Source organism: Podarcis raffonei, chromosome 6 (assembly GCF_027172205.1).
Source record: "Podarcis raffonei isolate rPodRaf1 chromosome 6, rPodRaf1.pri, whole genome shotgun sequence".
NCBI lineage: Eukaryota > Metazoa > Chordata > Lepidosauria > Squamata > Lacertidae > Podarcis > Podarcis raffonei.
Window position 1 is genome coordinate 58,009,214 of NC_070607.1, and position 25,215 is coordinate 58,034,428.

General features: G+C 43.6%; 2 protein-coding genes across 20 annotated transcripts in view; both read right to left on the bottom strand.

Moving 5' to 3' along the window:
- The window catches only part of PLEKHA6 (pleckstrin homology domain containing A6), a 198,062-nt gene extending 193,285 nt beyond the window's left edge, over positions 1-4,777 (bottom strand). For 9 of the 19 annotated variants that reach the window (XM_053393212.1, XM_053393221.1, XM_053393227.1 and 6 more), the window contains exons 1-3: positions 4,617-4,775; positions 3,052-3,128; positions 442-499 (exon numbers count right to left, since the gene is read on the bottom strand). In XM_053393212.1, the coding sequence (XP_053249187.1) occupies positions 442-499; positions 3,052-3,128; positions 4,617-4,702 (221 nt within the window). In that variant the 5' untranslated portion in view covers positions 4,703-4,775. Of the gene's footprint in view, positions 1-441; positions 500-3,051; positions 3,129-4,616 lie in introns of all 19 variants that reach the window. The other 10 variants (XM_053393213.1, XM_053393209.1, XM_053393208.1 and 7 more) reach the window with 5 other exon arrangements.
- A 13,917-nt stretch (positions 4,778-18,694) lies between these two features.
- PPP1R15B (protein phosphatase 1 regulatory subunit 15B) lies at positions 18,695-24,154 on the bottom strand. The gene is made up of 2 exons (XM_053393237.1): positions 22,482-24,154; positions 18,695-18,943 (listed from the first exon to the last, which is right to left on the bottom strand). The coding sequence occupies exons 1-2, from the start codon at positions 23,751-23,753 to the stop codon at positions 18,752-18,754; spliced, it is 1,464 nt and encodes a 487-aa protein (XP_053249212.1). The 5' UTR covers positions 23,754-24,154; the 3' UTR covers positions 18,695-18,751.
- Positions 24,155-25,215: the final 1,061 nt, after the last annotated feature.

Below are 25,215 nucleotides of genomic sequence, written 5' to 3' on the forward strand. Positions count from 1 at the left end.
CCCTGACATGAAGCCAGCTGGCTCCGGGGAGGAATGTAGCAGCCAAAATAGGTTCCAGAAGGGAAGGCCATGGAGAATGCAGGCCGGACAAGATGTTAAAATGTATTTATCTTAATTCATACAGTGTATTTCTACACAAAGCACCCAATGTGGTTAACCACAATAAAAATATGTTAACAAACCTACCTATAACAAATAAGCCAGGGGTAGACAGTGAGATGTCCTCCAGCCACTGTGTACTACCACTCCCATCGTCCTTGGACAATAGTCATGGTGGCTGAGACTGATGGGAATTGTAGTCCAAAACATCTGGAGGGCACCATCTTGGCTCCCCTTGTAAAAAGAAAAGAGATGAGATGAACCCCATCTAAAACACCAAACAGCACTGGATGAAGTAGGACCATCATCTTGGCTTATCCTAAAAATTAGCAACTAACTTACTTGATAAAAAAGATTGCTCCATTTGACATCGTGTCCATCTCCCAGCCTTTGGGCATCTCTGAAAAAAACAATGACAAAAGCAGGCATCAGTCACTCCTTAGAAGTGGGGAACTCTTTGTTTGATGGGGGGCAGAGAGGGCCCCCATGTTAGTCACTACAGGGGTGGCATTATGAAGGAGGAAAACCTATATATCTCTGCCAGGCAGCATAGCAGTTCTACACATTGAGGGGCAAACTAAATGTTCTGCAAGAGATCCAGAGTTGGGTCGCCTGACTTATTTTAATTTTTCAAAAAGCAATTGATTTGGATCAGATAAGTTTGCCATATTTCAACAGAGGACTCTTTCAAACAGAGGCCTGCCCTTGGTAAAAAGAAGACACATGACAACCGTGCCTTGGAAAAATCTACACAGGGTGGGATATAATGAATCACCATAGAACAGCATCAGCTGTTGTTGGGGGTGCGCTTGGTTTTTTTTTGGTTACTATTTCACCTCAAGTGTGCTAGAATTTGTTAATATTTCAAAAATATTGCTCTCCTCCACCCTCAACACATACTAATCCGAAATGGTGTTCCTGACTGGACCCCAAACTCAAATGTAGGCTGCCTGTCTTCAGGGCAGAGTGTTAGTTCAGGAGAGTCTTCTGTAGAATAAAATTTGCAAAGGGTAGTATGGCTATGTTTTCCCCCCCACCCCCAACTTTCACAGTTTATATTCGAAAGGACAGCCACAGGTGAACCCTGGGGAGGGAGGGAGTGGGATCCTCGATGAAAGAGGCCTTCCTGTCTGACAACTCTTCGGCTTCCCAATTACAAACCTGATTTTCAGCTGTGTGGAATGTTGCATCTCAGGAAATTTCACCTGAAACCGACCCATCTCCTCCCAAATCACGTGCTGGCATTTGACTTTCAAAATGGTACACCAGAGTATCTCTTCTTATATTCTGCTCCCCTCGAAACCAAGAGCAGAGAACTTGTAGCCCTCCAGGTGTTGGTGGGCCATAGCTTCCATTATCTCTTGCTGGGGCTTATGGGAATTACAGCCAAACAAGCTCTGAGACCATCTTGGCTGTGAGTCCTGGAAGACCTTTTCCCACCTGGCCTGGGAAGGCGGGAACCTGATTGACTCCAGCTGCAAAAGCTGAGGCTGCTAAACAGACCCTTGGGCTGTGGTACTGTTTAGACGAGTTTTGTTGGCAGAGGGTTGGTACTGTTAGATACACAAAAAAGTAATATCACTATCTGCTAAGTGTGCATAGCATTGTGCCATAAATTGCGGTTTCTGAAATGAGTATTGGGTTGTTTTTATTTTGATTATATATTTTGTGGTTTTGCATTCTGGTTTTGTTCTGCGGGCCGCCCTGAGATATATAGGACAGTATATAAATTCAGCAACAAATAAATTCACTGCATGCAGACATCAGGGACTTTTTGAGACGGTGGTGCAGTGGTTCAGATATCAGATGAGGACTGAGGGGGTCCCAGATTTAAACCCCAACTCGGCCATAAAGCTCGCTGGACAATCTGGGGTCATTCACTGTTCCTCAGCCTATTTTACCTCAGGGGGTTGTTGTGAAGATAAAATGGGGGTGGAGTGGGAGAGAGAGCAAGAACCACAAACACTGCCAGAGCTTCTTGCAGGGAATTCCAGAATGATTTTATAATTTACTACTGCTACTACTAATAATATCATCACTATTGATGCATGGAGGAGGAAAAGGAAGCAGGCGATAAAAATATAGGAAGGCTTCTTACAATGCCATTCATTACAAAGTGCAGGCTGTTAACAGGCAAGCCCCACTCGATTCCTCCAACCATATTGGAATGCTTGAATCTTCCTTTCTCTGATTTGGCTTGTAAAACTGATGGAAAGCTCAATTTGTTTTTTACATCCATGCCAGCAGCTTCTATGCTCTTCTCAGTCCACGTACAGGCAAGCAATATTTTTATTTCCAGCCAGCTTCACCTTACAGCATCCCACTCCCATAAGCTGAACCCAATACACTCTAGTATCTGTGTCTGTCTGATTCTGGATATTGCATGAGACTTTTAAAACGTTTGTCACTGAAGGGTATTTCAAAGGTCATGGAAACACTTGTGGATGGAATGTGCATTTTAACCATACTATCTGTCTTTCCTCAATACATTCAGCACTAAACAGCAAAGTTAATCTTTCTCAACAGAACTTTTAAAACTGGAAAATTCATGGCATCGCTACAGAGAAAGTCCCTCTCCTGCGTCATCTGCTTGCAGATTCACCTCACCCAAAGTAAAGTCATTTACACCTGAATAATGGACTTTTTTTTTTAGGGTGTTATGTACCTATGTCCTGATGCACCTTCAGGTATAGATAATAAATCTCAGTTTGATACACACAAAATAAAGCACATGTGTTATCCCTGCATAAGCAAGTAGCATTTATTGAACCAATGTTAATCGGTTTCGCCTTGGATTCCCACTATTTTCCAGCACTTCTTTGAAAGAAATATCAGATACTATTCTAACACAAATAGCGTTGGCCAAGAGATGTTCTGTCAGTGAGAAGAAGGGAGGATAATTATCAACAGAAGAAGACAACTATTGCATTGGAAGTAATAGCATCTCCTTACCTGACCAAGTAAAATGGCCACTCTGGACGGGACAACCACTGCCTGGGTGTGTCCAGCAAGTAGATTTTGTTTCATCGCTGCAAAGGGCAAAACAATCACACTTAGAAAGTTTAAGGATTATCACCATATTCAAGAAACATCCCCAACCCAAGGGCCAAGAGTAATCCAGGTTGCTACACTTTGGTATACAGGAGAGCATTCATAGTAGGGTAGACTTAAGGCTGACTTTGCAGTGGCTACCAGAAGGAGAAATACAGCTGTACAGCTCAATAAAAGGTGCCACCTGTGGGCTCCCTGACTTTAAACTCTGTCACCTTTGCCAAAGGTTAAGCCATAGACTGGCAGTCTGCTGTGTGTCAGGGAGGAGGAGAACATCACCCAAGTCACCTTGAAATGCCTGAAGGGCAAGGGAAAAGGTATCCCGTATACAAAGAGTGAACTCACTATGGAAGTGTGGAACCTTACATAGCAAAAATGGCATAATCTACACACAAGAGGGAACTACCACAGGGAGAGCAATGGGGGTTGAGCATGCTTAGTGGGCACAGGATGCTGATTTGACGGATGAAGAAAAGATGAAAAAATGATGTGATGGTAGAATGGAATATCCTGGAAAAGAACCGAAGAGACCACTCCATACTGCAACATTTTGGTGAAGTTTCCACTTGCAATAGTAATATTTAATTTAGATACAGCTTTATAATGTTTAATTTTTTACAGGTTCTATATTCTCAGTAATCCTGACAACAAGCTTGCAAGGTAGGTCAGCTTTGTCATCCCTGTGTTGCAGACATCAGGGCAGAAGCGGGGGGAAAGTTGTTTGCCCAACGCCACCTAGTGATCTTGTGACAGAAACTAGATTTGAACTGGGGACTTCCTGGTTCACAGCTTAGTTCATGGGACGCTGTCTGGGAGGTGAGAAACAGCAGCCCGAGAACCCTACAGCAGCAGGTAAGGAACATTTCACAAGCTGGGCTAAGGACATTTTAAAATTTTATTTTTCTATGAAATGCTGATGAACATCAGTGATGCAGTACACAAAACAGGAAAGAGCCAGCAGGTTCTCCCCAATGAAAGTTTTGTAGTCAGATCATATAAACAGAAATTCAAAATGCAGTTTAGAGTTGTAATCCTAAAAGACATTTACAATCACATGCTTAGAATGGATGGAACGTGCTTCCAAGTGATTGTGCTGAGGATCAGGCTGCAAGTATTCATGTTTCTTTTTGATAATTTTATTGTTCTATCTTTTTTGCAAACTTTTTGAGGATTTCTACCAACAAGTGGTGTATACGTTTTATGAAATGAAACTAAATAAAGTGTCCTTTGCCAAAGTGGCCTACGACCCCTTGCTCTGTGCAGTGACTTAAAACCCAATCCTGCCCTTCTCTTGTGCGAACTGTTAGCATTCTTTCGGATTGTCTCTCCACAAACACACATGCCATTCCCACCAAAGAGTTGGCCCAGAAGTCTATGCACCTGCACCTGGCACAAACGGGGACTCCTCCAACCATCCACAGCTGCAGGAAAACCACAAACAACAACAGAGCAAGAACTGAACGTACTTGATAAAGAAGATTCTCCCGTCTCTGCAAACTCCATAAGTCCACCTGCCAGGCAGGTCGAGCCAGTCAATGTCCTCGGTGGCCATAAAGCCCTTTTCACTCACTGCAAAATCCACCAAGAACAGGGAAGAAAAAGAGCCAAAATTGCTCCCCCCTGCACCCCTGCTTTCAGCAGGAAGGGACAGTGAGCTGGGGTGCCTAGTCAAGAGAGCACAGATACCCAGCCCACCTGAGCCAGTCCCACCAGGATGCAGGCTGCCCAGCCCTTCCACAGAAACTCTTGTTTTTGCTGCAAATAGCCCAGGAGGGAGGAAAAACACAGCTGGCTGGTTAACCCTTCCAAGGTCCGCTTGTTGATCTTCCACCAAAAACCTGGAGCACCACAGGGTCCTCTCCAGCAGCAGCAGCAGCAAGGGCAGACATGCTAAAACTGCCTGACTGTTTGAGAAGGCAGTTTCTTTCCTCCACTGCCTACTCAATCTAATTACCACAAATTAACTCTGGGTGAGGAGCGAGGGAGTTCTGCAAACTGAGCACCGTGTCTGTGGTTCTCGCCTTCAAAAGCAGGAGGCATCTTCTGTCTCACCGTAGTCATCAATTAGAGCTTATTCACCAGGAAAGGTGGGGTTTGAGAACTTCCCCTCCATGGAGAGAGGGAGGGAGGAAGGGAGGAGGAAGAGGTCATAAATGCCTGCTTATCACCAGGGGCATGTGTTCCAAGCTCTTATACCACAAGCGGGAGAATGACAGCCTCACTTGTGCACTTAATCCAGGAGAAGAAGAAACCTGACCACTAGTGGAGCAAGGCATAACCAAGTGGCCAGGCTGCTTTGCTGAAGCATCATCACAGATCACAGGTGTCTGCTCCCCTGCTTAGACTGGCACAAACCAGTTTGCCCAGAGCTACTGGAATATGGCCCAGCTGCTGGGTGTGGGGGAAGATGTCCAGTAAACACACAGTATGGTAGTGTTTGCTTTTGTTTCAAAATGATGCTTAACTGTAAGATTATAGCTCTTTCAACAGACAGTCGTGTGGTTAAGGTCACATTCACACCATCCACTTAAAGCATGTGGCCTTACCCCAAGGAATATTGGAAACTGTAGTTTACTCCTCACAGAGGTATAATTTCCAGCACTCTTAGCAAACCATAGTTTCCAGGATTCTTTAGGGGAAAGCCATGTGCTTGAAACATGCTTTAAATATATGCTATGCACTTCCAGACTGGTGGCACCCAACACAACCCCTTCATGGCTCCTCTGCTGTTAAGGTACGTGTAGAATTGCCATTAATTGCCATTAATTCTCCACAATTCAGAGGCATAGCGCTGGTGTTTCTCGCTATGTTTCATCCACACTAGTGAGTGCAGGATATCTGTGTGAGTGGTGAAGGTCAGGCCATGTCCAGATTACGTGTTTATTGGGCATTCATCCTGATATGTTTGCACAACATTTGCAGGGAGGTTTAGCACACTGGTAACAGTGTGGAAGCACCCTCTGCTCACCTGAACACATCATTTTAAAAATGCATTTAGAAATGTGTGCTAAATTACGTTTACATTACAGATTACCACAGAACCTTAAACATTTTTTAAAGCATGTTTTACCAGAGTTACCAGAATTCAGAAAAGAACAGTCCCCCCCCCCACGCGACATGGTTTCTTTCCATTTAAGAGTTGCGCAACAGACATAGCAGACTAGCAAGGGGCATTTATTCCCTATGGAGGTGTAGCAATGCGGTAAGAACATCAATCGTTCAATTTCTGCCTGTACTGCTGCTGTTGCAGGCTTCTAGAAGAATAAATGAGTTACTCTAGATGAGGAGTTGTCAACCTGGTCCTACCGCCCACTAGTGGGTGTTTCAGGATTCTAGGTGGGTGGTAGGGGGTTCTATGGCACAAGCTGAATCCACTTTCCATTGAGCACAAGTGGGCGGTAAGGAAATTTTACCATCAAGAAAGATGCATTAGTGGGCGGTAGGTATAAGAAGGTTGACTACCCCTGCTCTAGATGTTTATGCCCAATGGCCATGAGCAGTAGTACTTAGAGTTGGGGAGGGAGCATGGCTTAAGACCCATCCTCCTGACATCAACATTGCTGCTATTAAATGCCCCAACAGCATACAAATCAATCTGGCTAAGCTGATTCAAAAATACACACTCAAACCCCGCTCACGCACAAAAACAATTCTCACTACAGCCAACCAAAGACAACCAACCACACCCTAAGCCACACCCAACCTCTCTCACCACCAGGGAAATACAAGTGAATAGTAAGAGAACCCATACAAGTAACGCTGACACAACCCCTCACACACGCTAAGTAGAATAATAGAAGCATAACCACCCAACCCCACTCCCCCCTTTTATTCTTCTTTTTCTTCTTCCAATTCATAAACCAAGAACTTACACATTGACCACTAATAATGAAACATATGTTGTAGATATTTTCCACATTTATTATGCTATTTTTGTGATATACAAATGACATGAGAAAACTTGGTATACTTATTTGTGTAACATTATTCTTGTTTATAAAACCCAATAAAAAACAACAACATTGCTGCTGTTTATTGGGATGGGGTAGGCACACTGGCAGAAGCACTGGAGTGTCTCTACCAGTGTACCTCTACAACTGTGACCTCACCACTGCCCTGCCCCTGCAAGATCCAGCTAAGGAGCAGTTAACACACCAGCAGCAACACCCCATCATAATGAATGCTTCTGGCCAGGAATACATATTGAACCTCAGTTGCCCCATTTCCCAGTGGAAGTAAAGATACCACTTGGGTACCAAATCTTGAACACCACACTTTTGCATGAGTCCATTAACTGATGGCTTACAATTTCCCACATTCAAAACTGTACACAGTTTCATAGAACCGAGGATAATAAAGAAATATGATGAGTCATGATGACATATAACCCAAGCTATGAACCAGTCCTGCCAAAATCTGTCTACATACAATCTTACTGACGTAGTATCATAGACATGACTAAGCCCTATGGCAAGCTCCATAGGAACTACCCTGTGCCCACATGTATTTAGTGCATCAAGAAGGCTTAGCTTGTACCAGTGGAGCTTTAGGTTCAACCCCTCTCCAATGGGAACTCAAATGTCCAGTTGCCACAGGTTCTGAGTGATTGTCAGGATTAATGGATGAGTACATATTAGTTCTATTATTTTTTTAAGTATCATATTTTGAAACAGGATATTAGGTCCATGGATTCCTTTAGCTGGGATAGCTCAGTTGGTAAAACATGAGACTCTTAATCTCAGGGTCCTGGGTTTGAACCCCATATTGGGCAAAAGATTCCTGCATTACAGGGGGTTGGACTAGATGACCCTTGTGGACTAGATGACCCTTGTGGTCCCTTCCAGTTCTACTATTATATGCTAACCATAGCTGTCAAGTGTCCCTTATTTGAAGGGACAGTCCCTTATTCCAGTGCCATGTCCCGCTGCTGTCCCTTATTGATGGATGTCCCTTAAATGATGTCCCTTAAATTTCAAAGGAAGCAGCTCCTCTTCCTCCCTCCCTGCCGGCCAGGGAGGAGGGAGGCTCCAACTGTGTTGCTTGGCTGTGTTGCTCACCCAATAAGAAGTCTAAGAACGACTGGGGGGTGGAGCTTGCATGCCTTGTGTGTGGCTAGTTAATGCAAGCTGAGGGGGTTTTTGAATGCTGGACGCCATTTTGTTGCACATGCTGCTGCAAACTTTGCAGTGCAAAGCCAGGTCGGGGAGCCATCTTAAGTTGAGGCTGCATAGGCCTTGTGGTGCATGTGATTCAGATTCTATTCAGCTGAACCTCTGGTTACAAAGTTCGTTGGACAGTGTTCTCGAAGCTACCAGCATGGGTTTGACCAGACTGCAGGAGGACAGGAGGATGAGTGCCTGGAACAGGTGAGGCTGCAGGTCCCTTATTTTGGCTGCTGGTCCCTTATTTTCAAGGCTGCTGGTCCCTTATTTTCAAATCTGTAAGTTGACAGCTATGATGCTAACCCTTCCCCCTCTTTCTTAATTTTAATCAGAGGGAAAGCATGTCCCTTCCTGTATGAGTGGCAGACTTCAAATTTCAGAACTCCGCAATATCCCTCTAACACTGGGCATACACTGTCACTTTTGGATGGGTTTGTTTAAAATTGGCTAGATGCCTGTTCACAAACCAGTTTTTGCAATTTGATCTGCTCTACAATTCTCTTTAATTACTAACTCTAACATGGTTGTGTGCGGGGGTTTTTTTCTTTCTAAACTGCCTTATGGATATTTCTGCTTAAGACATGCTAGACATACAATTAACTAACACACACACATTACACATTCTAGATCATTAGCAGCTAATGACTGCTGTCAAAATATGGGTGTCCAACTGTTGCTTCTAGAATAACTATAAATCAGAACACAATCACCCCACACTCTCAGCCTAGCATACCAGTTGCGGGGGGTGGGGTGGGGGTGAGGGCAATATTAGCACCATTTCTCCATAAGAGCAAAACTGTTGGTTTGTGATTCTGGTTTAAGAATGAACTTTCATGACAATATTTGTCAAATTAAATTGCTGTGATGTTTTTAAAGATACAAGAAACAGAAAACAAAACCCAGTAATATTGCAATAATGCTGCCTTTGGAACAGATTCCCCCCTTTTTGTTTTAGCTTAGCTGCAATTCATAAGTGGTTCTGCAACATCAGCAGTACAAGGGATCATCTCATAATCCATCCTGATCCTATTCTGCTTCTTTCTTTTTTTAAAGCAACCTCTCTAAAACAAAAAACACATTTTCCAAAGCAAAGCTTCATTTTCTACAAAGCTGGCTATGCAAATGATTTCAGATGAGTTTTGCTCCCTTGAGTAACTTCCTTAACTAGTTGAGGTTATTTGCAAAGAGAGAGTGAGTAAGAGCACACAACGGTGGCAGGGGAATGAAATCTTCAGAATGGCACCATGCCCCAGAGTGATGACTCTATGATGTTGCATGCACACAATGCCCTTTTGCCTACACCACTATGCCAGCAATAAGAGGTAAAGGTAAAAGACCCCTGACAGTTAAGTCCAGTCACAGATGACTCTGGGGTTGCAGCGCTCATCTCGCTTTGCAGGCCGAGGGAGCCGGCGTTTGTCTGCAGACAGTTTTTCCGGGTCATGTGGCCAGCATGACTAAGCCGCTTCTGGCGCAACGGAACACCGAAACCAGAGCAGCACACGGAAACGCTGTTTACCTTCCTGCTGGAGCGGTACCTATTTATCTACTTGTGCTTTTTGGCATGCTTTTGAACTGCTAGGTTTGCAGGAGCTGGGACTGAGTAACGGGAGCTCACTCCGTCGCGGGGATTCGAACCACCAACCTTCTGATCGGCAAGCCCAAGAGGCTCAGTGGTTTAGACCACAGCAAGGCTGTCAATTGCAATTGTCCAATGGAAAGCACTCTGAATTCTTACTGGCCATCTGGAGGGCTAAGGCTTTGCACAGGCAGAATTTTGCCAGTAAGAATACACCAGTCAGAACCAGGGGGATCTTGAGGCTTCACCATCACAATGTGTCTATACCAGTATTAAATCCAGAGAGCTGCTTCTTCCCACTCCACCCTGACAAAGACAGGCCAGTGATGAGTGATACAAGGCATTTTCAAGACCCCTGAGATGCTTCACGCTTTACGTTGCATTTATAATAAGCATATATAAAAATACAGCATGTGTGCAACAAAGGTGTGTTTAAAAGGCAAGGGATAGCTGCCATGATGTGTCCCAATTGTAGCCCTTAAGCCTTGAGGGTGGAACTACCTGTTCTGAAGCAAACCTAAGGATCACAACACCATGTTTTCCTTGCAACGTAATAGTGGGGACCTGAGGGAATTTGCAGAAGAGAACTAGTGCATGGAACAGTGGAATTAATGTGTCTCTCTGATAAATCTCACCATGCTCCTCTATTCATTTATTTTGTTACTGTTTTCATAGGATCATAGAATCTTAGAGTTGGAAGGAACCAAAGGGTCATCTAGTCCAACCCCCTGTGATGCAGGAATCTCAGCTAAAGTATCCAGGGCAGATGACCATCCAACCTCTGCTTAAAAACCTCTAAGGAAGGAGGTTTCCAACAGATAAGCTTATAAACCAGGCAAGCCATAGTAGTGGTGCAGTAGGCAGTCACTGAACTTAGTGGTCTTGCGGGTGGGCTCTTTAAATTGTAACACATAATACTTCACATACTTCAAAACATGACAAACCAGCCCTGCTGTGTGGTTAAGTACCCTCTACTGAGTGGGGTCTTGGACTTCTGCCTCCAAGTCCTCTTGAGTTTACCACTGAAACCTGGCTGAAAGTGGGGGGAACTAGAGGGGCATTAGCAAGGATGAATCAGTGGGGAGGGTTAATGTTTATTATGCACCCTGAAGTTGTGTCCTAATCTAATCCAATATCAACACTAAAGAGGCGGTACTGAGTAAACAACACATTGGATTGTGAAGGACTTTGACACATTCTTTGTGTGTGCTGTTATATTTCAACTCATATAGAAATGCAAGGACAAAAACATATCTATTTTGTTGCTTTTGGTTTTTAAAAATCTCATTTCACTTGTTCGAGCAGTTTAGTCACACTGGTGTGGAGAGGTGCAGAGAGGCCATGAGGCAAAGTGGTTAGACTGGGAATGGGGAGATCCAGGTTCAAACCCTGACCCCGTCATGAAGCTCACTGGGTATCCTTGGGCCTGTTACAACCCCTACGCTTGACCTACCTAACAGGGTTGCTGTGAGTGTAAAACAGGGGGGAGATAAAAATGTACATTATCTTGAGTAACTCAGAGAACAGATTGGATAGCAATGTAATTAATAGTAACCTAAATGCATTACCTGGAAAGCTCACTATCAACCTGAATCTGGACCACTTCATGCAGCATTAGAACTGTGCAACTATGTGGTTCATATCAGTCCATATTCTCATATCAGTGACGGTTACACCCACACACAATATACAACATTATCCATTTGTCTTCTATCAGAAGTAGATTTATGGGAGCACAACTGGTTCACCTGCAGTGGGCACTGAGAGGAGAGGGCACCACCGGGGGAGGCGGGGCTACAACAATGACTTAAAATGGAAGGCGAGAGGTGGGGGCACTGAATTTTGGCATTCTACAGGGCGCCACTGAAATTTGAAAGCCCCAAATCCACCGCTGCTCCTGTGCTAACATGGAGGTGGACTTTTTCATTGCTTGTGCCAGTGCTGTGGAATGCCAAATCAGTGAGCCCTGTTCTAGTAATTTGACATCTGCTGTGGCTCTAGGCTTGCCATATGTCAGGAAAATTCCTGACATGCCCTGATTTTGGGGTGTAAAAATGGTGTCAAGGGGAATTTTGCCGAAATGGCAAAATGCCAGGGAAAACCCGGATGTATGGCACCGCAATGGAAAAAGTATTGGAAACAGCTCAAAATGCTTAAAATCACCAATTTCCTTTAAAAAGCTCAACAACTTTGAGGGCGTCAGAAATTTTTGAAATATGGCAAGCCTATCTGACTCAATGCAAGGCAAGGCCTTCTTAAAATGTTGCTCAGCTCCTCATGAGCACAAGGCATTTTTGCATCTGGCCTATTCACTTTCATGGCATGTGGGTTGTGGAGCAAGCTCTTCATTATTTAAAGGGTTAGGCTGTGGCAAGGGTGTGAGGAAGAATGAGTGAGTTCTCAAGAATGAGCAAGTGTCAGGGTGAGGTTTCTCTTAACAAGAAGACTGGTGCAGCCCAGCACTTAGAAGGAAGAAGAGACTGGACCAGATTGAATTGGAAGATGACGACAGCAAGTGGCTAACTGGACTTGTTTGTCAACCACTGAAAGAGTGCTTCCGGAATAAGTGACGAAGAGAATAAACCAAAAGCTCTAATCTTATGCACACACACACACACACACACACCCCATGCCAAGAGAAGGAGGAAGATTTGCTAACTGGCCTCAACCATTCATTTGTGATGGCAAGAAGCGTTCCATGTTACTAAACAGAGAATGAATGGAGAGAAGAGCCATTCAACATAGGTATGACTCACCCTCTGCTGGTGATGAGCAGACATAGCAAGTTGAAGAAAGAGGATCATTTTCTGTAGTGGTACAACAATGCATAGGACATCTCTTGGGTTCCAAGTTCCTCAGTGTCAAATTAGCAGATGATTTCCAACTCAGTAGCTTCAAGCAAGAGTCTCCTTTTGAAACTTTTTTTTTTAAGTACAGAGCAGACTAGACGATGTTCAAGTTAAGGAGCCATTGATGCTGCAGGTTCTGTGGTAGTATTTTTCAAGTAAAGGCAGGGGGTGTAGTTAGTTGCAGGGCTTGTTCCTGGTTTTGCATTTCCAGTTAGTGACCCATGTGCAAGTAAATGGGGGAGGGAGGGGCTTGTCTTTAAGCAAAACCTGTAAAAGGGAAGGTCATTTAAGAGTATGCAAGGTAAGCATTACCTATTGATTCTGTTACTTTCTCTGCTGCACCTGTACAAAGCAACTCTTCTGAAGGACTGGAGCAAATGCAGTCATATTGCAGGGCCCAACTGTGCTCTTGTTATTTGTTAATTAATATATCACTTAACTGTCAAGGAGGCTTCTAAGCAGTTTACAAGCATAAAACCAGTTACAAAAAAAAATGAGCACACAAAATTTAAAATGCCAAATGAAGCAATTTCATCAAAACATAAAAATAGCCATGCACGACTAAAATATGCAATATAACAACCCTGTTTAAACAACACAACAATTAAAAAAGTTAAAACAGCAATTAAAACAGGAGGTTCAAGTCAGGCAATCAGAGGAATGCTTGTCTAAACAGGTGTGTCTTCCAGAGCCAGCAGAATGCCAATTCTGATGGGACTTCTCATATTTCAGCAGTGAGACCATTCCACCACCCTGGTACTACCAGTGAAAAAGTCCACCTCCAAGTTACCATAGGAGACAATGGGTTAATGTTGTGTGTTCTGGCTGGTAAGTAAGGTATACATAGTACTTAGTCACTGCTCCCAGCAAGACATGTTGTGGCATCATCAGAATTATGGTTCCTAATGACTTGGAAGTCCACCACTGTGTGGAAATGTTGATGCACAAAGCTACGTCCATGGCTGTCGGAATATTTCTGGAGCTCATGAATGAACTGATCATTCCTCTCCTTAGTATTTGATGTTGCTGTTGTTAACTAAATTTGATGTTAATATTTATTGGAAAACAATAAAAATCAGCTTGTTTTTAAAAAGGCATGAATATTTATATGTGAATGACCACACGGAGACAGATTTGCAATTGTTTAGTTAAATATTTTGGCTTCTGCCTTTCTCAGCAACATCATAGGAATTGCAAGATGATAGTTTTAGAGAACTCGTATTTTCATATATATTTAGTGTTTGACAATACCCTCCTAGGATCTCAAACCTACTTGGTTGCTTTTAAGATTTTTTTATTAAATTTGTATACTGTTCTTCATCTGTAGATTTCAGGGTGGCTCACAACATAAAAAAATACAATATAAAAAACACGGAATAAATAATAAAAATAAGAACAAAAGCAAATCAAGAATTCCCCACTCTCACAACACATTTAAAAGGGTATTGGATGGTAATCAGCTAAAGGCCTTCCTGAAGAGGAACATTTTCACCTGACACCTGAAGGCACCAGGTGAACCTCTCTAGGGAGAGCATCAGCACTGGATTTTGTAACTAAAAGGTGGCTATTGCCACCTTGTGGACATAGTCATTTTCACCCTTAGATACACAAACCTCACCGAATCTAGCTTTCAGCCTTACAATGCTCTGTGTGTGCATGGTGTTTTTATTCCCTTGAGACCATGCTTTATGAAGGCTTGTGATGAAAATAGATTGGATTAACCTTTTCCCTTCCTTGGTCCCCATATTCTGCCATTCCAGTTTTTCAGCATCTTGGGCCATTTCACACATTACAACTACAACTAATCCAGAATGCAGCAGCTAGACTGGTGACTGGGAGCGGCTGCCGAGACCGCATAACACCGGTCTTGAAAGACCTACATTGGCTCCCAGTATGTTTCCGAGCACAATTCAAAGTGTTGGTGCTGACCTTTAAAACCTTAAACGGCCTCGGCCCAGTAGACCTGAAGGAGCGTCTCCATCCCCATCGTTCCGCCTGGACACTGAGGTCCAGCGCCAAGGGCCTTCTGGCGGTTCTCTCACTGAAAGAAGCCAAGTTACAGGGAACCAGGCAGAGGGCCTTCTCAGTAGTGGCACCTGCCCTGTGGAACGCCCTCCTACCAGATGTCAAAGAGAAAAACAACTACCAGACTTTTAGAAGACATCTGAAGGCAGTTCTGCTTAGGTAAGCTTTTAATGTTTGACGCACTATTGTATTTTAATATTTTGTTGGAAGCTGCCCAGAGTGGCTGGGTATAAATAATAATAATAATAATAATAATAATAATAATAATAATAATAATTACATCGTAGCAAACCTGAGTCTGCCATCAGTGTACACACAGCAACCTATTCTGGATATCATGACAAATATGCTCCTACAAATCCAAGTGTGTAATTCACACATTACACACACATGCACACACACAGTGTGAATTACTCCAAAATCAGCCTATTCCTACATAGAAACAATTTCCTAAACCTCAGACTTTTTGCTGATCTCAGTTCTGCTACTTTGGTCAATTTAAAGCTCCTTCTATATTATAGAATCATAGAACTGTCCAGTTGGAAGGGACCCTAAGGGTCATCTTGTCTCAACCTTTCCTCTAAGTAGCTCAAGAAGGCATACATGCATCTCCCACCCCTCTCCTTTTATCCTCACAACAATCCCAGTGAGGTAGGTTAGGCTGAGAGGCAGTGACTAGCTCAAGGTTGCCCAGTGAGCTTCCTGACCAAGTGGGGATTGGAACTCTGCTCAAGCTCCTAGTCTTGACACTTGGACCACTGTACTAAACTGGTTCTAAGTTTAACATGCCTTCTAGAGGACTTAAAGAGTTATTGGCACATTTTGTAGCATTTCATTTGGCTTAACTAGCAGATTCATTGTTTTCCCCACCTCTTCAGAGGCAGTGCTCACAACATGACTGCCACAAGGAGACTGAACTGCTTCTTCTTTGATATGATCAGAGATGGGCAGGTTAGTGGAGAGGAGAAAAGTGAACAACATGGTATTGGAAGTGGCATGCCTAGGAAGAGAGTCATAGAGGACAGGACACATTTTTATCCCACTGATTCATGTTAAAGCCATCTGGGCAGTTGGGATATATGCACAGGGAAAGCAAGGCCTAGCTGAAGGTCCCACACAACCAATCAATTGGTGGGAGGGAACGAATGGAACCAATCTTAATAACACACTCATTATCAACCAGCCTTTGTTTAATACTAAATAAGCTGTTGTGCTGATTCCCAAATACTAGTTTTTATATAGTATATTGTATAGTATGTAAGTGTTTTTCCACAGGCAATGCACAGTAACACTGCACAACTCTGAAACCACCAGTTGCCCCAATTCTTCCATTACAGGAGCTATATATCAATAGTCCAGACAACAGGAAAGTAGCTTGCAAAGTATTTATTACTTTTACAGATTAGTTGGAAATTGTTTTATTATATACAGAAATATAACTTTAAATATAAAATCCCAATGAGATACAATCAAATTCACTTAAATCTGTATAAAGTGAAAGGTTATCTGGCTCTTAACTTTGCCTTCCTAAAACAATATAAAAATAAAATTCTGATCAATTACGGTTTTGATTTAAAGTTTTAGAAGTAGTGGGTTTTCATGACTTGCTGTTCAGGGGAAAGAACGAGCTGAAAGACATACTCCATTGCCACATTTAGCACCATTAAATGTTTCTAAAGAAAGAGAATGGACTAATTCTATTTCAGGAAGTCTGCTGTCCTGTTTTTATGGCTTCAAATTGAGAACCAGAATCTCCTTTCTACCCAGTATTCTGCAGGTGACTAGTAAAAAACAGTAATTAAAATAGTATCAAAGTGGGAAGATTTTCTATTTTCAGTGTAATCATTAATCTATAGAAAGATGACCCTGCCACTTTGTAATGAGCTGAACACAGGGAGATGGGAGATGCACTTTGCTAGAGAAAAGGGGGAGGCTACACATATTGCTAGCATCTATTCTCATATTACCTCCAAATGAATGCAGCCCTTAAAAGAGAAAGATTCCCTTCCTCCTCCCCATTTAGCCTAATCCAGAGTTCAGATTTTACTTAGTCCCAGGGAAATGTATACAGGACTGCAGTCATAGCACAGATCCAGATCGATTAATGAAATTCTACAGCAGGCCATTGCTGACAACTCAACCTGCTTAAAAAATACTTCAAAATAAGCATTGTCTAAAATAAAGCATACTGTAAATGAAAGCTATCAAAATCAGAAACACTTCTGTATCAGAAACACCTCCCTCCATGCGTATTGTATTGATTTATTTTTGTAAAGAGAACTGCTTATCCAATTAGAATTTACAACTGAAAAAGTTCAGGGTATAAATAGGGCAAAATGGTTCCAATTAATGTTTGTGTGGCTTTAAATGAGAAGGAACAGAGCACTATTTTTAGTTGTACTATTAAGAGTAGCATACTGAGCTTTACTCCAAAATCTCTGGACTCTGAGCTATTTTATCTAGGCCATGAAGTCATTGTTTGTAATACAAACATGCATCCAACTCTTGGTAACACAAACAGAATTTTTGACCAATAGCTACATAACATGATGCATCCCAAATCACATGAATGCATTAAGAATTAGCTGCTGAATTAGACTTACAACCAGTTATGATGCTATTGTGAACAATTGCATTAATACTGATTTTTTGTAAACATCATAGCTGATGGGAATTACAAATTGTTAACGACTAAATCCTATTTACTATGAGTGTAGATATATCTGTGTACTAGAGCAGACACTAATCAAATTAACATCTTGCTTTATTCTTTCCACAGTGCTCAGCTGATTATAGGTGCCTGTATGAATTGGGGTTGTCCCATCAGTGTAAGAATTTCCACTTGTGCCAATGATACTGCCCCCTAAATCTGTTCTAGGAGTTCTCCCAACCCTCCAGAGTAATTTGGGGATGGCATTAGGTTCAAGTGGGGGAGGGGGGGGAATCCTATTATATAAGCAGAATTCCTTGCACTAACAGGATGTGTTAGCTGGGCACTGTCCAAGAAGTATAAGCAGAACTGTCTTAGAATTTAAGCAATCCATTCTTAAGAGTGACACTACAGTTACCTTCTTTCAGCAGCCTAAATTCAGGTTGTTGATCATAAGAGACAAGTATGGTACAGTTTGAGAGGCAGATTATTGCAAATGACTTGGAACAAGCAAATACTTTAAAACTAAAGATGTAACAAACATGTATCATTCTTGTCTTTTTGAACATTAGAGACTGTATGAGACATACATACATATAGGATGGGTAATGTTTGATTCAAGAATGATATACAGTGGAACCTCGGGCTGCGAACGTGATCTGTGTGGGAGGCACGTTCGCAACCCACAGCGCCGCGTCTGCGCACACACGGGTTGCGATTCAGTGCTTTTGTGCATTCGTGAGTGCCGAAACCCAGAAGTAACCCGTTCCGGTACTTCCAGATTCGGCGCGGTGCGCAACCCGAATTCACGTAACCTGAAGCATCTGCAACCCGAGGTACCACTGTAGTATTATAAGATTTGCAATTTCTATTATACACAAGCTCTAAATAAAAAAGAATAGACTGCAATATGCAAACTTTAAATCAGAACTGCATTGATGGGTTCCAAACCCAATAAATATACTTCAAAATATTTTCCCTTTTAAAAAATGCAAAAAATCCACACTCATACATCTGTCTGTCTTATATGTGAGAGAGCACTCTTTGCACATGCAGAGAGAAGCATCTCTGGATTGGCTTCTGCCAAAGCAGATACACTTGGCTTTAGAAGGGAACAGTTATGCACTAATCATGCCTGATGATACCAAATGGAGCCTGCATGCATACACATACAACATTATCTGTTGCAGAGTACTGAGGTGCAGCATTAAATTACTACTGCCCCCCAACTTTTACATCATGTAGGCAGCTGCCATTTTAATAAGAAGCTCATGTGTCATTAAAATGCATTACCCTTTTATTTTTATACTTTATTAAGGTGCTAGAAAACATAATTTCACAACATTTCCTGGAGTCTATTAAATATTCGCTGCCTGTGCTCCATTGTTAAGCAATATCCAATAGCAGCCTCAGTTTCTTGAATTCGTTTATGGAACCGGCACCCATCACGTGCAAATTCTTCCCAGGGTCCTTTCCGATCTTCCTCATTGCTCACATAATACTCAGTAACTTCTTCAAGGAAGGTCACCTACATGAGACAAAGTTAGATCAAATAATCCACTTGCATTTAAATAGCATCTATTTTAATTCTACATTTGTTTTTAAAGCACAGTAAAGGAAAAACATAAATACGCAGTTACCAAGTATTTATCACCTGGGTGAGAGGACTAAACTGTGACATTTGTGCAATACATTTTATTCATTTTCATGTGTATTAAAGAGATCAGTGCTTGTGGGTTAAGGGGCACAGTGGATAGCAGCCATGAACCGCTGGCCTGCTGTTTTAATTAGGCTTGCCGGGCTTTTCCATTTGATCCACAAGGCCATTTTGGCCAAGCCACACCTACCCAACTTGCAGATAGTTATGAAGGAAGTTTCCAGACGTCATATGATGGAAGTCAGCAAAGCTCACATTTAAATTCTGATGTGTTATGAAATCTTTCCCCAGCTTGACAAAAATGCATTCACAGCACTATAGACGAACACACAGAACCAATCTCGAATGTTGGTCTCCTTCCAAGGCCAGTATGAATCAACTGTGTCAGAAGAGACCATTTATTAAAAACATTTACGACTACAGTGGTACCTCGGTTTACGAACTTAATCCGTTTCAGAAGTCCATTCTTAAACCAAAGCCATTCTTAAACCAAGGCACGCTTTCCCTAATGAGGCCTCCCGTCGCCGGTGCCCTTCCACCGTTTGGCTTCTGTTCGTAAACCGAGGTAGAGTTCACTAACGGGAACACGGAGTTTTTGCGGAGTTTGTATACCAAATAGTTTGTAAACAGGGCTGTTCTTAAACAGAGGTACCACTGTGTATGGCTGTGCAAGATACATCAAAGGGATCAGTCTATTATTATGAACTGCTGTGCAGATTAGGGCTTTTTCATCTTGCTAAGCAATGTCTTTTTCTTCCCATTCTGATAAATATTTTTTATTAATCTGAAAGGTTTTTACTTTACTGTGACCATTTAACTAGGCCTAATAACTTTATTACCCTAGTGTTACTTGTGGATTTCTTTCTAAGGACTAACATGGCTGCTTGCCCTTTCCCCCTTCTCTTTAAACAACACTGCAAACACTGCTTGTTAAGCAGTCTTAATCAACTATTACTTAGGCAATTTTACAGCTAGAAATTATGAATTTAATACTTGAATTCCTTAATCTGTCAAGATTAGAGCATGTAATACACACCCATACATATTTTATAATATCAGGTCCCTTAAAGTTTATAATAATCTTCATTCAAAAAGTGAGACACAAGAATCCTAGATAGTTACATCAGCTTCTGCCTCTGCTTTATGCTTTCTTGCCATTTACATCATTCCAAGGTATCCTCCAGGGCACCATTACCAGGTCATGTAACATTAAGGTATATATTGCACACAGATCCTTGTTCGTTTACTGTGTCACTAGAAAGAAATACACAAGGGGGTTGAATTTGTTTTGAGAGAAGTCACTGTGAGCGATTTACAGGGAAGGTTGAGTTAAAATGTGTAATTTCACCACTGCAGGGATTTCTGAAATTCTATGTTTGGTTAACAGAAAGGTAATCCATGTATATCTAGACACCATGAATTATTATGCATATTTTTTTGCTAAACATCCCTTAGTTCCTAACTGTATTGCAATCCTTAATATCAAAGTTCAGCTGGGCAAGGCAATCCCAACCTTGGCTCAGAACAGAAGTGGAAGGGACAGACAAGCTGTTATGACAAGCTGGTGTTGCATTCACACCTAAATCAGTCAAATGCTGTCATGCCCTTCAACCCCTCTCTGTAGCCAGAATGCCATTTTGGGGCTTTCTGAATGTCACCACTGGCAGAGATGCTGAAGGTGGGTGAAACAAGGAGTGCCATGCCAGCAGGGTTAGCTGAAGAGATGTCTCCACCCAGTCCAACATCCTTCACCTAGTCCAACCCCCTCGCATTATAACAGGAGTCAGAAAAAACAAGTGTAGGCTCCAAAAGTAGGCCTGGGAAGACTGGGTTGATCACTCTCTCTGTGTGTAACCTATCATACAGGATAATATAAATGAAATAGAATATAAATTAGGAGGAACCATGAACTGGAGCTACTTGGAGAAAAAGAAGGATTAAAAACTGAAAGTTATAGCCATTGCCTAGAATGGAATTTTGATCTAATTATAAATACTCCCTTTTAAATAAAGAAAACAACAAAAGTTTTGTGATAATTATCTTGATTTTGTTGTAACTGTACAATGAATTTTAAGGTAATACTTCATGGGGAATGCATAAACAAATAGCAACACAACTAAATGAATGGAAAGTTCCAGCTTGTCCTAGCTTAAGGCCACTTGCCCTATTCCTAAATAGAGTAAGTTTCCTGATTTAAAAACACACAATGTATTTGTCAGTTCTGAAGACCCTGAAAGTGTTTATTCTGCTGCAATTATATGCACCTGCTAGATATTTTGCTGAGCAGCACAAATAACTACAGCAAAACAGACTGTTTCAAACATGACTACACAGATGGATAGATACTGCATTCTAATGTGTCACAGAAGAGTTCTCCTTTCTGAGGTTTCTACATTGAACAGTGCTAAATTTAAGTATCCACGAGGATTAACAATAATTTTGCACTACAGCATTCTCGTAGGAAAGCTAGGTGTGACAGAACAACATTAAGCAAACAAAGCATGAGTCAAGTAATTGTATTAAATTCCTCAGAAAGCCATGGCAGCTAATCATTGTTAGCCCAAACAGACTGGAGGCTTGAAAGAACAGATTGGTACACAAGGAGGCCCACACTTGCACTACTTCAAGGCATTTCTAGCTTTGTTTCACATAAATCAATGGGATTTATCAAGGGAAGGCAGGGAGAGAATGGAGTCTAGGATAAAACAGAGTGGCTGAATTGTGACTGAAAGTAGAGGGTGCACAACTCCTGCCAGTCACATGGAGCCTGTCACCCATGAGTCAACTCCCCATTCTTACAGAATCTACAATATGATACAATGCAATGAAGGGAAGGGAAGTTCTGAAATGCACAGGATTAATTAATCTACAAAGCAGTTCTATGGAAATTTATCTTGACCCCATGATAGCCAATTTGTGATACCCAACTTGATACTCTATTTTAAGCTCAGTCCTGGGCAAAAAAAGAGTGTGCTATTTTAGGAACACTAATTTCAAAGAAGTAGAAAGAGCAAGTCAGCTATGCCAGGAATTACCACAGTGTGACACTCTAACTTTAGTAATTTAGGTCATAGTTCAGTAATGGGGAACTTGCACCTCTACAGATGTCATTCAATTACCACTCCATCATCCCTGACTTCTAGCCAAGCTGGTTGGGGCTGATTAGAGCTGTAGTCCAAAACATATGGAATGCCAGTTTCTCTATTACTGTTGTAGGCCTCCCAGAAGTTACTTTGGTATAGAATCATAGTATTGTAGAGCTGGAAGGGACCCTGAGGGTTATCTAGTACAACCCCCTACAGCCATATGTTTAGCTCTGTGGTAAGCCACTCTACAGGTCTATTGGGAAGGATACATATATATTTAAATGGCACCTCCTGCTTGCATAATAAACCAATGTAAAACATACCTTTTTCTTCTTCTTACACTTTCCTCTAGAAAGGACACTATGCTTCACATTTTCCGGAACCTCAGTGTCTCTGTTATCGATCAGGTGCACTTGACAGCTAAGTAAGATGCTACATTGAGAGGGTCCAAGGCCTGCCCCTGTCGGTCCTTTCAAGCCACTTTTCCCTTTCTTTTCTGCAGTCTGAAACTGTGCCTTGAAGTTGAAAGGGTTGTAAGGATCCTCAGCGTTACAGAAAGAGTTCCACAATTTCAAGTTTTCCGATTCATCCACGCTGCTGGACTCCCACTCATCTTCCTCCCAGGAACTTTCAGTCCACGAGGAAGTATCCTCCACCTCCTCTGACTCAACAGGAGGCGCTTCCTCGGGTGTGTTCCCAGCAGTTCGAACAGCTGCTGTGAAATTCCGAGGATCGTAAGGATCTAGGCTACAAAAGGAGTTCCACAAGTGAATGTTTTCCCCATCCTGGCTGGCGGCATCGGATTCGGAAAGGGAGCCTTCGCTGTCAAACCCGTCGTCGTCGTCGTCTTCATCCCCTTCACCGCCCGAGCCTTCTTCCTCCCCATCGCTCTCCTCCCCGCTGCAAGCACCCCCTAGGATATAATCGATCAGTTTGTTAGGACACGCAGGCCTAGTCACCACAGGGATATCTTGCTCTATGTCCGAGTCCGAGTCGGACGGGGCCTCGGAAAGACCCTCCTCCCCGCACGGATCCCCCGCACCAGGACGCCCGCAGGCATCCCCGGAGCCTGGGTGCTCCTGAGCTTCCTCCTCACGGCCATCCGCAGGCAACGAGTCTTTCGGGGCCCAGGAGTCCCGCTGCTGCTGCTGCTCCTCTACCTCCAAGCTATAGTAGCCGCCGTCGGGGTCCTGCACGCCGAGCCCGGCCTTGCTCCCGCGCAGATGCACCTGCTGGAGGATCTCGGGGAGCTTGGAGAGCGCGGAGCGGGGCTCGGGCAGCTCTTCCCAAGCAGCGCTGAGAGGGCCCGGCAGGGAGCCCTTGTCTGCAGCGCCGAGCACGTAGGTGGAGGAGGAGGAGGCGACCAGGCGCAGCTGGTGCTGGACGGCGATCAGCGGCGGCAGCCCTGTGGCGTGGGCCTCCGACTGGAGCCAGAAGAGCGGAGCGGCCTGGCCCGGCACGAGGCGCTGCAGCAGCTGCGAGAAGAGCCGCAGCAGCGAGAACGGGGCGTCGGCCTCCGGTTGCGGCGGCGGCAAGGCGGTCGGGAGAGCGCCGAGGCGAGGGGCCGCCTGCTCCCGCTCCCTGCTCGGCTCCATGGTGACGGGTGCGCCCAGGGCTGCTCACCTCAGCGCTTCAGCCCCGCGTCGCCCGGCCGCTCCGGAGGCCTTTCGGGGATGGCTGAGGACGCGGCGGTGGCTTCTCCCCGGCTTCGGCCACGCCATGTTCCTTCCCGGTGGAGACCGGCGGCCGCTTCGGGGCTGGATGGGAGTCGCTGGTTTGAAGCGAGAGGAACAAGATGGCGGCGAGAGAAGGGCGCAGCAGTTAGGCCGCTGGGCGGGAAGACCCCTCCTTTACCGAGCGCAGGCGCACACGCAGCCCCCCTCAGCAAGCGCGGAAGCGAAAAAAGCGTCTCTTCTTGTCACCTGAAAAGGGAAGATTAAAGGCCGGGTGGCGCTTCGAGTAACATCCGGGGAAGCTAGATAGCAGTCGGCGGCTCGCGATTGGTTCCCTGCTCAATCGCGGCCCCGCCTCCCTCGAGGGAGAGCGAGAGAGCGCACTTTGGTGACTGAGCGCTGGCGCAGGCGGGCGATTGCATCAGCCGGTTGCTCTTCTAAATTATTAGAGGGTTATAGAAACATTCTGCAACGTTTTTTGTTTTTTAAAGGCGCTTCATACCTGTTGAGGTGCAGCTAATTAGCAAAGTTCCATTCAAAAGAAATGAAGATCAAGGAGGAAGAGGAAACTACTTACCTCAGAAATCATACTATTTAGCAGCCTTCTCCAACCCGGAGCCCTCCAGATGTTTCTGCACTACAGACCATGTCATTCCCTAAACGTCAGCCATGCTGGCCGGGGCTGATGGAAGTTGCAGTCCAAAATATCTGGAGGGCAACAGCTCGTGGGAGGCTGCCTCATATGTTCATAGCAAACTTATTCTCCAAGGATGGTGCCTTCTGTAGCCAAAAACGGTACCATCCACACACAAGGTCCAAGGTATCAGCAGGCCTCAAAACCCCAAGGTTTTCAGAAGTACATAAAAGCAGCCCATTGCAATGCTGACTGGGACTGGGATGGAAAATAGGAGGTGGGATGATGTAGAGTATCTTGGATTGTTGGTATTATCAATGGGAGCACCCCACACTGCGAGGGTGGCCAGATACAGAAGACAAGCTGCCCCTGCTAAAATTCATTCTACACAGTTGTCACAGCTGCAAAACCTCTGTCCTCTTTTGCATTTGGTTCCCCTAACTGCAATGTTTGGTTTATGTCCAACTTGTTCTCCAGATTTCAAAACATCTTACTTAGGAAGCACTGTCTGGTAATAACTGGTGGTGAACTGCCAGGCTTCCCCCATCTCTATGAACAGCAGAAAGAAGTCAAAGCGAAACAAAAAAAATGTAGAAAAGTAAACTTAAGGGCAGCACAAAGATAAGGCTGCTCTGCAAACAATGATAACATACGGGTAGCTACCCCGCCAAAGGTCAGTTACGCAAGAGGAGCTAATAGAGATAAGATGACCTTGTCGCAGTGCTAAGGAGCATAAATACTATGATGCAT

What these genes read in the sequence shown, in the direction of transcription:
- PPP1R15B (XM_053393237.1), bottom strand. Translation starts at nt 23,753, where the DNA reads ATGGAGCCGAGCAGGGAGCGGGAGCAGGCGGCCCCTCGCCTCGGCGCT. An exon ending in AGTGTAAGAAGAAGAAAAAG is followed by an intron (nt 18,944 to 22,481) that starts GTATGTTTTACA and finishes TGTCTCATGTAG; the next exon opens with GTGACCTTCCTTGAAGAAGT.